This window comes from Agelaius tricolor, unplaced genomic scaffold, assembly GCF_023055355.1.
Source record: "Agelaius tricolor isolate 1412-34295 unplaced genomic scaffold, bAgeTri1.0.p SCAF_7, whole genome shotgun sequence".
NCBI lineage: Eukaryota > Metazoa > Chordata > Aves > Passeriformes > Icteridae > Agelaius > Agelaius tricolor.
In genome coordinates, this window is record NW_027269267.1 from 11,716,607 (window position 1) to 11,728,828 (window position 12,222).

A 12,222-nucleotide genomic window follows, 5' to 3' on the forward strand; every position below is an offset into this window, starting at 1 on the left:
ATTGTGGGGGGAGTTTAAATTCTGAGGATTCTTTACTTAATACTTTTAATTTTAATAGGTTTTCCAATAAAAGGGGAATTAAATATAATTGGTAAAGCCCATAAATGATGCATTATATTATTATTCAGGACTAAAAACTTATCCCAAAATAGTACTAAAATAAACATTCAAATTATAGATCACAGGAAGACTGCAGGTTTAATTAATTCAAACGTGACAGATGAGAAAGCCCTCTACTACTGAAGAAAATTCTTGTTCAGTCCCTCAAAAGTGTTTTCATATTTTCTGTATGTAAACAATAGGTCTGTGTAATTCTTTACTTTATGATAACTCCTTGCTCTTACCCCCTATGGGTCAAATAGATTTTAATAGGGATATGAATCTCTCCTTCCTACACAGCAAATAATGAAGGCAGATACAGCAAGCAAAACCACAGGATGGAACTTTTCTCCTTTGCAGCATGAGGTTATGGTATAAGAAGGTTTACAAAGTCCCTGTGCTCTAAGCATTGTGCTGTATCTTGTCTTGCAGGTGAGATTTTTTCTTTTGCAAACCAGTGCTATCCTGCAAAACCTGCAGCTATTCAGGAGGAAGACCCAGACTTTCCTGCTTTGTTTCCACAGTGGGTTTAAGTAATGACCTTTAAATCACTATAATAGTCCAGAGATGGCATGAACAGAAAAGGTCAACAAAAGCAAGATGAGCTGCCTAGGTTAACTGGCTAATTAATAACACTTGAGCTGCATTAATTTTTGGTTTACCATTTGAACTGGCAGATGCCTCCCATCCCATAGACTTCATCACAGCTTTCTTCCACCTGGCATAGCGATATTCACTTTCTGAAATTAAGAAATCAGAAAACAGAAAAGCCTCTCAATGCATAGGAATGCAACCACAAATATTTAAGAACCAGTTATGGCAATATGAGTTTTTCACTCTTTTGCACAGTATCATTTGTTTGAACAGAGAAAGTAATATAAAATCCTTTTCTGAATACAAAAAAACTCCACCCCAAACCCCACCGTTATGCATACTAAGAAGAAATAAAAGAAATTTTCTTCATGTACACCAATAAGAAGATTTACAAGCAGGACAAAATTAAACAATTGATATTTATGTAGAAACACTTCAAATACTGTCTTGAAGTAGGGATTTTAGAAGTAATTGTAATCAAAATGGTAAGACAAAATTATGTACCAAAAATAAAGAAATAATTGAAAAGACAAAAAAGCATTTATCTTGCACAGGGATTAATTATGTCAAGTGCACACTTTCCATTTCTACAAGCGCTTAAGAACTGATGAGAAAGATAGCTAGCTAAAAAGCAATAATTAATATAGACTTTTTAAAGCCAAAAGAAGAGTGCCCAAAACAAGTCCTGTCAACATCTGTAAAAAAAATAAGTTTGCAACTCAGATAACGCAAAAAGGTTTTACCCTCTGGGTTTATCTGTGGTTCAAATCGTTCACATGTCACTGCTGTCAAATCTCCAGGATTCAGACTCCAAACTTCAACACCTTCTGCAGCTCCTGCTGCCATAGCAGCTCCTAAAGCTGTTGTTTCAGCCATTGAAGGCTTTACTGAAGCAAAACACAGAGAAGACCATAATGATTTTTAATGAAATCCCCTTGATGACATCAGAACTAAAGACTGACATATCTATCAAGATACAACAGCAAAGCAATCTACCCAATTTGCTCTCAACAGCCATTACAAACTGTTTTCAGCCTTAAAAAGAAAGCAGGACCTGTAAATTCACCTTACCTACTGGAATACAGAGAATGTCTGATTGGAGTTGCATGAGGATTTTGTTATTGGTCATTCCTCCATCTACTTGTAACTGACTTAGTGGAATCCCACAGTCCTTGTTCATAGCATCTAGAATCTTAAATAAGAGTAATACATGTTACAATTTAATTGCACAGAAATGTTCTGATACCCTCTGAGGGTTAAACACTGATACTACAGCATTTGCTGAAGAGGGTTAAGTAGATCAATCCTCTCTCCTATATATTAAAAGGCAAAACAGACATAATGACAACACAGTTTTGTTTAACACACAGCATGTGCATTCTCTTCCTTACAGAATTCCTAGTGTAGGACACCTTTCTCCCCAGGTGCTCTGGATGTATCCTATGTGCTGCTTGTGTGACTTCAGAGGAATTTCAAGAAAAGTTGATGAGAACATTTATCGAAGCTAACAAAGGAAGCAGCAATAATAAATGGAGTCCTTCAGTTGATCATCCTTTGTCTAGATAGTTTCTCCAATTTGATGGATTAAAGAATTAAAGAATTAAAACATTTGAACTGGCAATCTGGAAGACTCTTCAATAAGAACTGAGGAATGTTGAAATGTTTTGAAAGAGTAGCCTCTTCAAATATTTTCAGTTAGTTGTTGAAAACGGAGAATTTTATTTCAAACAAGACAGAGAGCAAAAATAAACTGTTAGTGCCATTTTTAATAAAATTATGTTTCCTTCATTTGGGCACAGTCTCTAGCTGAAAAATGTTGAAGTGTTTGCAAGGGATAATTACCTAAGACAGAGTATTTAATTCACTGATACCTCTCAATATGCTTTTTAGAGGCTTTCCTAAAACCTAAGACTTGCCTCAAACCTTAGTTACTGGTAACACCATGGCATTGCCCCATAATCACCAATAAATACAGAATAGTGGTTTTTGTAGGGTTTTGTAAAAGCAGTCATTTAAATGACTCATTTACATTTTATACTGCTAGTGCACAAGTTAGGCATTAACAAGTACAGTAGGATTTCCTCTCTGTAATTTTTCAGTGTATTTAAATAAAAAAGAGGCATGCTTTTCTCAGCTTTAAATGACAAAGTAACACAGACCACAAAAAAAGACTAAAACTACAGTGCATTCTGCCCTGTTCTGTAGCTCACAAAGTACCCAGTAATACAATATTTACCAGGAACAAATAACATGCTACTTAAAAAAGAACAAAAAAATTGTAGGCTTGCAAGACAGTGAAAACTACATGGAGATGAACTATCCAGGAGATTCTCCTAGTTTCCAGAAAGTAAGCCAGCAAGGTCCCTTACCAGAAAAATCTTTAAAGGAACCAAAGGAACTGCCCAAGATAAATAAAGGTTAAAAATTACAAGGTAAGAAGAGTAAGGACAGTTTTCATGGTAACAGTATTTGCCTATGGTCCCACACTATTCAATACACTAGAAATAAACTGAAAAACAGGATTCTTGCAGAAAGTTTGCTGCCAGTACTATACTAGTACTTATTTCCTTCAAATGCATCACTTCACATTTGTCTAAGGTGGTACTATCTGCCTTTTTTACCATTCAGAACTTCAGCACCATTGGAGGCTCTGGGTTTGTTTACAACTGTGTAAGAGCATATTGGATCAGATGCACTCAGCAGAGATGAAAATAATAAAAAGAATGCTAGAAGCCAGGAAGGGATGAAGGAACAAAACACATTATGGTCATGCTGCTGCTCTCTATTGTACAGAGATGGGATGAAGAGCAAGGACCCAAGTATGCAGATTTTGCCTCATGACAGTATTGTATAGCTCTTAGAACTGAAAATTTGCTTATTTTTCCAAAATTCCTTCTGGAAGAAAAAAATGTAACAAGTATCATCTATCTGCATAAAGAAGAAGCTTTTTGGATAACAAGGTACTCAGAAGGAGTGAATGTCACAAACAGGCAAGAACTCCAATGAAGGTGACTTCCAATGAAGGGTTTTAGGGTTTTCCTGAAGACTTCCTTTCTCACTGGAATTGAAAGAACTTTGTTTTTGACAAGGCAGAACTAATGATGTATCTCTAGAAAAACATAAATATATTTTACCTGTGTCGCTAGGATTTAATCTGCTCATTTGAGAGTGTCCAGTGCCTGATTAGGCACTCTTGTCATTGTGATAAAATCAAGAGTGACTGAAGTAGGGGGAAGTGTTAGGTCTGTTCAAAGAGTGAACTTCACCCTCACTCAGTCTGACAGCTTTATTCCCCTCTCTCCTACTTCCAGCCACATGCCCTGCCTTGCATTCTGACATTTGCTGAATGCCTCTATGAGGCAGCTGAGGTCATTAATCCAGCAGAAAAATAGCCCAGCAAAAAAAGGGATAATTTTCTGCTGGAAAGTTCACTGAGCTGTCACATGAGAGGGAATGGATGGGAGGATGGACAAGGAAAGAGAAGCAGACAACAAATCAGTTCAGTTGCCTGTAACTTTACCCTGACTTCTAGTACAAGAATTAGAAAATTAGAATGCTACTTCCAATTTCCTTCACAACCTTCTGAGGACTCAGAGGCTGTCAGCACAGCTTCAAAAGCAGAAGCCTGGGTGAAATCTCTGTCAGTCTTTTTCAATGAGTACTTTATTCCATATAACTACAGAAACAGCACACTTCTTCCCTCATCTTACATGTTTTGAGCAGGATGCTATTTTAAAAATCAGTATGTTTAAATATCACCAGTTTAATTCAGGTAATCAAATTAAGGCTTGACTGTTATCCTGCAAGGTCTAGGGATTTCATTTCTTCCTGTATTTGCACAGAACCCAGGGACTGCAAACACAGGTGATATAAGGATTCAACGCTCATACTGATATCAACCTCTTTAATTTGGCTGGGGGATTAATTTCCTCTGTGAGAAGTTTGGTTGGCTGTTACTGAATGCCAGCTGAGGCAGTGAAGGATGGAACAGGCAGGAAGTGAAGCCAGCTTTCCCTTGCTATGTTTGCTGCTGTCTTGCCTTAACTCCTTTTTGTTCTTGTGTACCAAAAGTGACATAAGCCATCTCTGCCACAGCAGACCATAAAGTGTAGTTTCCTACACCAATGAAACTTTGTAGTTATGTCAGTGGCCCTGCCATTCTAAACATTCTGTGTTCTGCCCCTCAAAATATTCACAAAATATGTTCACCTTATTTTACATGCTGGTAAAAAGCAGCATTACCACTTCAAAAAAATGTACCACACAATTTTAGCTAAGTCCACAGGAGCAATTTTTCAACATTAGCAACAAGTAAAGACAACAATAGCATCCAAGTAAAAAATAAAGCATATAACTAATCTTCATTAAATCATTTAAATCTCCTCTTTTCCTGAAGAGCTACAGTTCCTGTTATCACATTAATTTACAATGAATTTAGGACTCCATTTGCCTTTACCTCTCGTGTTTGAAAGCAGACTGCTTCTAGTGCAGCGAAGGCAATGTGGTTTTTATTTGTAAACTGAGTAAGGCCACAGATGATGCTGTTGAAGAGAGAAAAAACCCAATTAGGACACTCTTCTTTATCAGACATAAACCCACACTTCACACCTAGGTCCTCTTCAAATCCCACTCAGTTCTGTTGTATGAAGACTACTTTTTTAATATTAAAAAGCTTGGTTTTTTAAAATCTAAACTCTCTCATTTTTCTGACAAGGTGCTTTCAAGGGTCCAATCAATACAGTTGCCATAAATCATCTGTACACACACACAAACACTAGCACAGGAAAGAAAAAAAAAGGCTTAAGAGAAAAAAAAAAGGCTTGATTGAGGTTGATTTCTTTTTAAAACAATAAAAATGATCACAAAAATCTTAATGAATTCTATAATATTTTCAGTTCTTAAGGAAAAGCTGTTATGGGTCATTGCTGTTCTCTAAATGGTTGAAATTGTTTTCAGATCTAGTCTGATAATTAGTTGCTTCTGAACCTTCAAAGAGATTTTTGGGTATGGGAATTATGCTACATCTAACTATGAGTAATCTGAATTCTGCCAATATACTCTGAAAAGCAGAGCAAATAACCATCTTTTATTCTATTTCAACAGCTGAGGAACAGCACAGTACTACACAGAAATACTGCTGGATACATGCAAGTTCAAAGATATTAAAGGACATTTTTTATTGTTAGCATTCCAAAGATCAGCTTTTAACCATTAAAAGTAAAGTATTCTGATATGAAAAACTGTAAAAACATCTAATTCAGAGATTTTTCTTTTTCCTTAAAGAAAAAGATACATACAAGAAGCATCTGAATTCTAAAAATGCAACTACCTGAAACCTTGGGAACAAGCTAGCCTTTAAGACTTCTTTTCCCACTCTAGGAAAGTTGTTTTTTAATTATATTTGTTATGCTTCCATGACTGCTATGGCATGTTGTGATTCCAACAACAGTAGGCAAGCTCACAACAGCAAAAAAGACAAAATCTATTGCTTGAACTATTACCAGGTGGTTGAGGCTGAGCTACCTGGAAAGGGGCTGTAAAAAAAGGAGTAGAAAGGACTTTTCAATAGACTGGAAAGAAAGCTCTGTACAAGGGGAAGGAGGCCAAGTGGGAAGGAATTACATGGCCTGAAACTGAACTCAAAAACACTAATCAGCACAAAATTCTTCCTTTACTACTTTTGTTGCCTGACAGTTCACAGGAATGCAGACCACTTCTTTTACTGTAGTGAGATAAAAACCCTTTCAAAACCAGAAATTTTTTTCCCTGCCCCATACTGGTTTTGGTTTTTTGGGGTTTTTTTTGTTTGTTTTTTTTTTTTTTGAGGAGGGGGACAAGGAGAGGAGAGGAGGATCAATAGCTGGGCTAGCTAATCCTTCCTTTGCTCCCAGTAGCAGTTGCTGTTTTGATCAGGTTAAATATAGAACAGAAACACAGCTCATGAAAATACCACAGAGAATAATGTATCTGGACACATCAAGGCAACAAAAAGGAAAATTTCACATACCTGGAAGGAAAATTTGTAAAATTATTAAATCCCCCTGCAAGTGCAGTGTTCAGTCAGATCCTTACCCCCTTGCACTGGGTTCCCAGTATGGTGCATACAGTCCTGAAAATGCTGGCACAAAGTAGCAGCCATAGGAAGTTCCCACCTCTGCAGCCAGTTTTTCTAATACACACACAAAACACTTACTTAGCTTTTCACAACTATACCAACATTTAAATACATCACTAAAAGTGTTATTATTTAATCAAGAAAAATATTCAGGATATCTTGGGTAGCTACAAATTTAATCCAGCCAGGTATACAACTAGAAAATACAACTAATGCTGGCACTCTGTGCCTTGCTAACCAGTTTTTCTTTTGCAACAATATAAACAGAAGATGGACCATAAGGAGTTGTGGGAAATGCAAAATGAAAAATCAAAACTGAAACCCAAAACTGTGCACTCAATATTCTGACCTGGATTTTGTGAGGTTTTCAAATGTTATCTATCATGTGGATAAAGAATGCAACCTTCAAAGCAATTGAAAAGGTCACACTTGCATTTAAGTCAAGGCAAGCAAGTGAAACTGGACCAAGACCAAAGGGAGTTAAGAACTAAATTCCCATTAATTTCAAATGGATTTAGAGCTCCAAATTGTCAGCTTATGTATTTAATCACAAAGCCAGCTAGAAGGAAATCTGAAGTTTCTTGATATGAGAATAATAACTGTGGATATATGAACTCCTCAATACCAAAATATTTGTAATTTAAAAAAAAAAATTAAGACATTTATAATGACAAAAGAGATATTGCTAATGAACAGCTCTTTCCTATAACAATAAAGGAGCATTTTCCTTCTGCTTTTGCAAATTTCTTTTATTTGCATTGATCAGAGAAGCATAGCAGTATAGGAAAGAAGTAGTAAAACATCTTCAAGAAGTCCTTCTAAATTGATTCTTTCATACAGACTCCACTTAAAAAAAGGAGTGAATGCAGAAGGAAAGACAAGTTCAGTGAAACAGGAAGAGATGATGGAATTCCTACATGACTTTAATAACACTGACAAAGTTAAAGGTCCTGAAACTTAAACCTCCCAAAGGTCTTGACAAACTTGTGAAGAGGTACTGTAGTCTCAACAAATGGCTAATTTATGTGATTTAGTTTATGGCTAATTTACTTTATATTCTTCTGTATGATCTTCACAGCTTTCTTTCAGAAAAACAGACTGATGCTCTAAGTTTTTGCTGACTCTTTGAAATTTTACATTAAATTTTAATTCTAAATTTTCCTACCTTTAAATAAGATATCAATTTATTAAAAATATGTAGTTAATTTATTTTCAATCCTAAATCTCATTAAATCAGTCACTTTCAAATTTTTGCCTTTGCATGTCTCTGACATTTTTTATTTTCCAAATTTTGATATGTTCCTAGTTTTTATGTTACAATTCAGTTTGTTTCAGTTCATCTGAATTAGAAAACATCAGCTACACAAATGCTAAAGGATTACTGCATTCTCAGCCAAAACAGATTACCTTCCTCTGCATCTCTTAAAGAGGCAACTTTGCAAACTGAGATCCCTAACTCAATGGATATGAAACCTACAACATAAATATTACATACACTTGCAGGGCCTCAAGTTTTCATGTTTATGACTAGAATATATAAGTTTAGGATCAAATATATGCTGGTTTCTGTAATACAGACTTAAATACTCTTGGCTCTGGAAACTTCAACACTGCATAAAACCAGGAGATGCTCTGCAACTATAGTATCTTCCTGAATATCTGCTTACCAGGGAAGCTACTAATAAGTACAGATTGCAACAGAACAAAGCTGACAAAGCCTTTCCAAGACTGTGTTGGTAGGCTCTATGAAATACATGTATCAACAACAGTCAGCTCATGGATGCAAAGTAAATTTTTGTTGTGTTTAAACACGGCAAAATATATGCACCTTCCAGCTTTTTACTTAAATATTTTGAGCTTTCATTCACCCATAGAGAAATAATGACATTGGAAAACTTAAAAAAACTGTCCAGCTCCATACTCACCAACTTCCAGTGAAGACTTAGCAATACCCAGATTGTCCCTCAGCCAGCGAACAACAGCCCCAGCTATTGCAACAGATCCCTGAAGGAAACAAAATCACTTCTTTAGGAGACAGCAACTGGTAGCTCTGTGCTGCTTTTAAAAAGCCTGGGGAGGAGAGGTCGCTGTGGCCTCCCCCTGCAGACTCACAGTCACAGCTCACAACCAAACCACAGAGTTTCTTGGCATTTTACCATGTAAAAAGGGCAGCCTGTTACAGTGACCCACCTAGAAAAGGTGCATATTGTATGCTTTTTTCCATAAGGGGAAGTTACAGTGACATTTCCTAAGTAGTCTTCTTGTCTTTCTAATTTATGTCTTCTAAATATATAGTTATGAGGTTCAGTAGCCTCAGACTTCCTTTCCTGACACATTAATATTTTTATGTTTTGATTTTAAAAAACAAGACTAATTACGTCTAGTCTAAATACAAACATCCAGAAAGACAGAAAATTTAGGCACTTGTGCATTTGCCAGCAAAATTGTTCTGTTGCCTCAGCAAATAGCCCTGAATGGCTTCATCACATCACAGATGGATGGCATGGCTCCCATCTAACCCCAAAGCCAAGTCCAGTAGACCAAGTTTCAAGTAAAAGAGTAGCAGCTTTATATTTTCATTCCAAGCCACTGCTAGAAGGGGCAGGGGTGTTTTCGAAGCAGCTGGCTATTATAAGATACCAGTTTGATTAAAGGAAAAGGCTGAATCCACATTTTCTGTCTCTCTGCAGTGTCTCAACCAGCAGACTGTAGGTGATTCTAGAATGGACAAAGCACACTTAACAGCTTCTGTTGAAGCCATGTTTTCAGACAATATTATTAAAGACTTGGAGATGAAGAAGAAGCAAAGTGCAGGCGTTTCAGCATGCAGGAATTCAAATTACTCTCAAGACAGTTTCAGTTCTTGCTTTAAGAACAAGAGTTGAAAATAAAACAAACCTCTCACACACCCACACAAAATAAAAATCCCAGAGTTTGCCAGGTCATGGCAAATGCAAGATTCACTTTCCTCAGGGAAGGAAAAGGAAATAAATGCAGCCTCCCACATCCTAATAAAAGTACCATAAGCCACAAAATATTCTCACAGTGAAGAAAATCCTGTGTTGTCTTTCACATGGAAAACACAGTCTGTCTACAAAAGCTCAATATCAGCATTCAGTGCATGTGATTTGAGAATTATTATATTACAATACTTAGCACATTAAGCAACACAGATGGAAGAATAATAATTTTGTTGTTCTAAACAAAGCTTTGGCACCAAATAGGTGCTAAGTTGATCTGTGCTTCAGAAGCAGAGCTTTAGAACAATGAACTCCAAAGTTAAAGCATAAATACAATTTTCTATATAATTTGGATGCCCTTAGGCTTGTTTGGAGAACTGAGAAACTAAATTCTGTAAGTAAGCACCTAAATGAAAGAGGTAAAAAACCTAAATTATTAGAGGATTTTTTTCCCAGAAATTTGAGTCACATTTTTAGAAGTTAGAAGTAAAATCCATTAGAACAAAATAAAAAAATTAGCTATGACTTTATTATGAGGTAATAACTGAAACATTAGTACTTTCTCCTTCTTTTTTTAAACCTTTTTTAGTATTACAAAATGTATGGTTTTTTATTTATAGTACTTATTAAAGATTTGAGAGACTGAGTAACAGAAAAAATGTTGTAGCCATCTAGCTCTGAAAGTATAAATGAGGCAATGAAGAAATATTTTTTATTAGATTTCATGACATAGATTTGAGACAGGAATAGCCAAAACCACACGGAAGCCTTCAGGCACACAAGCATAACACAGAGCTAGTTTCATTTCTGCACAGCTGAGGACACCATAAAAATACCAGATAACAGAAGTAAATAAGGACATATATCATTACAAAAAGGAAGAAAGTACTGAACTTACCTCTAGTGCATAAAAAGCAGGTTTGTCTTTGCCCATTTTGTAAGCTATTGTGGTTATAAGACCATGCTCAGAAAACACAGACTAAATGGGGAAAGGGGAAAGAAAAGGTAAAGCATGAACAGAGGCAGAAAATACTTAAATAAAAACATTCAAATACTAATAAACAAGGGACCAAACCTTCAAATGAAATATGTAAAGTTTAAACAAAGTAAATTATCAGTAACTCTAAATAAACCCCTAAGATAGAACACTCAGATTGCTGGTGCTAATTCTTGTTTCCACAAGCTGCTGCAGATCTTTCCATCTTTCTTATAGAAAAGAATTGGGGGTCTTTAGGGGGAGATGTAAATGAGAAGGAAGCCACAGTTTTGTACTATTTATTCAACTCCAACTACAAAGAAATGATGACAGAAAATGAAGACAAGAAATAAAAGAGCCAAGACAAGGAAGAAGGCACAAGGTTAAATAACATAACACTTAATCCTGTCTGGGTGACAACAAAAAACATATACAAGGGAAGAGCAAGAAACTTGTTAAGAAAAGTTCTGTTTGGAAACTTAAGGAGGTACGAAATGGAGTCTTAAAGAAACACCATGAAAAAAATTACTACTTTCATTCTTTCAGATTTCAGTATGTGCTTTTCCCTTTGTCTGGCAATATAATTGTTGTTAGTAAGTCTAAGAATGGCTAACATAGAGTTGTGTTTCAGAACTTAAATAGATTGTGAAAAACAAAAAAGCAAACAACTCAAAAATGCAACTGACCTTCTGACCTGTGTTGCACAGCAAGAAACAACCTGTTCCGTACCTAGCATGAAAACAAAGCAAAGTTAAAACCAGAATGTTTAAAGAATAACCTGTTACTGCAATCCATGAGTCCCCTGTGAAGAGTCAGGACACCACTTTTTGACCCTTGAAGGTTTTGCTAACATTAACTGATGATACAACTATCCTCAAAAAGTTGACCAGAATGCAGCCTGAAGCTGAAAAATCCAGTCACATGTCTTTCTCTCTCTCTCTTTTGTCTAACACTTGATCAAGGAGAGATATGGCTGAAAACTAAGTGTAAATTCCTCTTTGGTGGCAGTGTTTACCTACTTCAATTTAAGCTGATTATGAGATCAACTTTATAAAATAAATATTTCACAATATTAAATGGGAAGTTTTAAGAAACTTTGTTCCTGTCACAAAGAGGGTTTTCTTTAGACATATCCCATTCAAAAATTTCTAAAAATGGCATGTTTCTCATTTGAAGACCAAATCATGTATGTGCATGCACACACACTTATACAAGAACACAGTTTAATATAAGGAGTACAAAATACTACAAACCACTCCAACTTACTCTCAAGAAGTTATTCTTGAGAAAAATATTCCTTACCTTTTAAAACCCCTCAAAACTAATACCTTAAACCAGTCCTTCAGTTATATTTGGAAACAGAAATAGTAAAGCAATAACAGAAATGAATTAAAACAAGATAGACTAATATGTAACCATACCTGTGAAACTCCCATACTTGAGTGTGTATGTCCCTACATGCTTAGTTAAGCACCTGG

General features: G+C 35.8%; 1 protein-coding gene across 3 annotated transcripts in view; it reads right to left on the minus strand.

Annotated features, from left to right (window-relative positions):
* Positions 1-12,222, minus strand: part of GK (glycerol kinase) — a 34,799-nt gene that overhangs the window by 6,300 nt on the left and 16,277 nt on the right. For all 3 annotated transcript variants that reach the window (XM_071430361.1, XM_071430363.1, XM_071430360.1), the window contains 8 exons: positions 11,431-11,473; positions 10,667-10,747; positions 8,734-8,812; positions 6,766-6,862; positions 5,150-5,234; positions 1,765-1,885; positions 1,437-1,580; positions 762-839 (listed from right to left, as the gene is read on the minus strand). In XM_071430361.1, the coding sequence (XP_071286462.1) occupies positions 762-839; positions 1,437-1,580; positions 1,765-1,885; positions 5,150-5,234; positions 6,766-6,862; positions 8,734-8,812; positions 10,667-10,747; positions 11,431-11,473 (728 nt within the window). The remainder of the gene's footprint in view (positions 1-761; positions 840-1,436; positions 1,581-1,764; positions 1,886-5,149; positions 5,235-6,765; positions 6,863-8,733; positions 8,813-10,666; positions 10,748-11,430; positions 11,474-12,222) is intronic.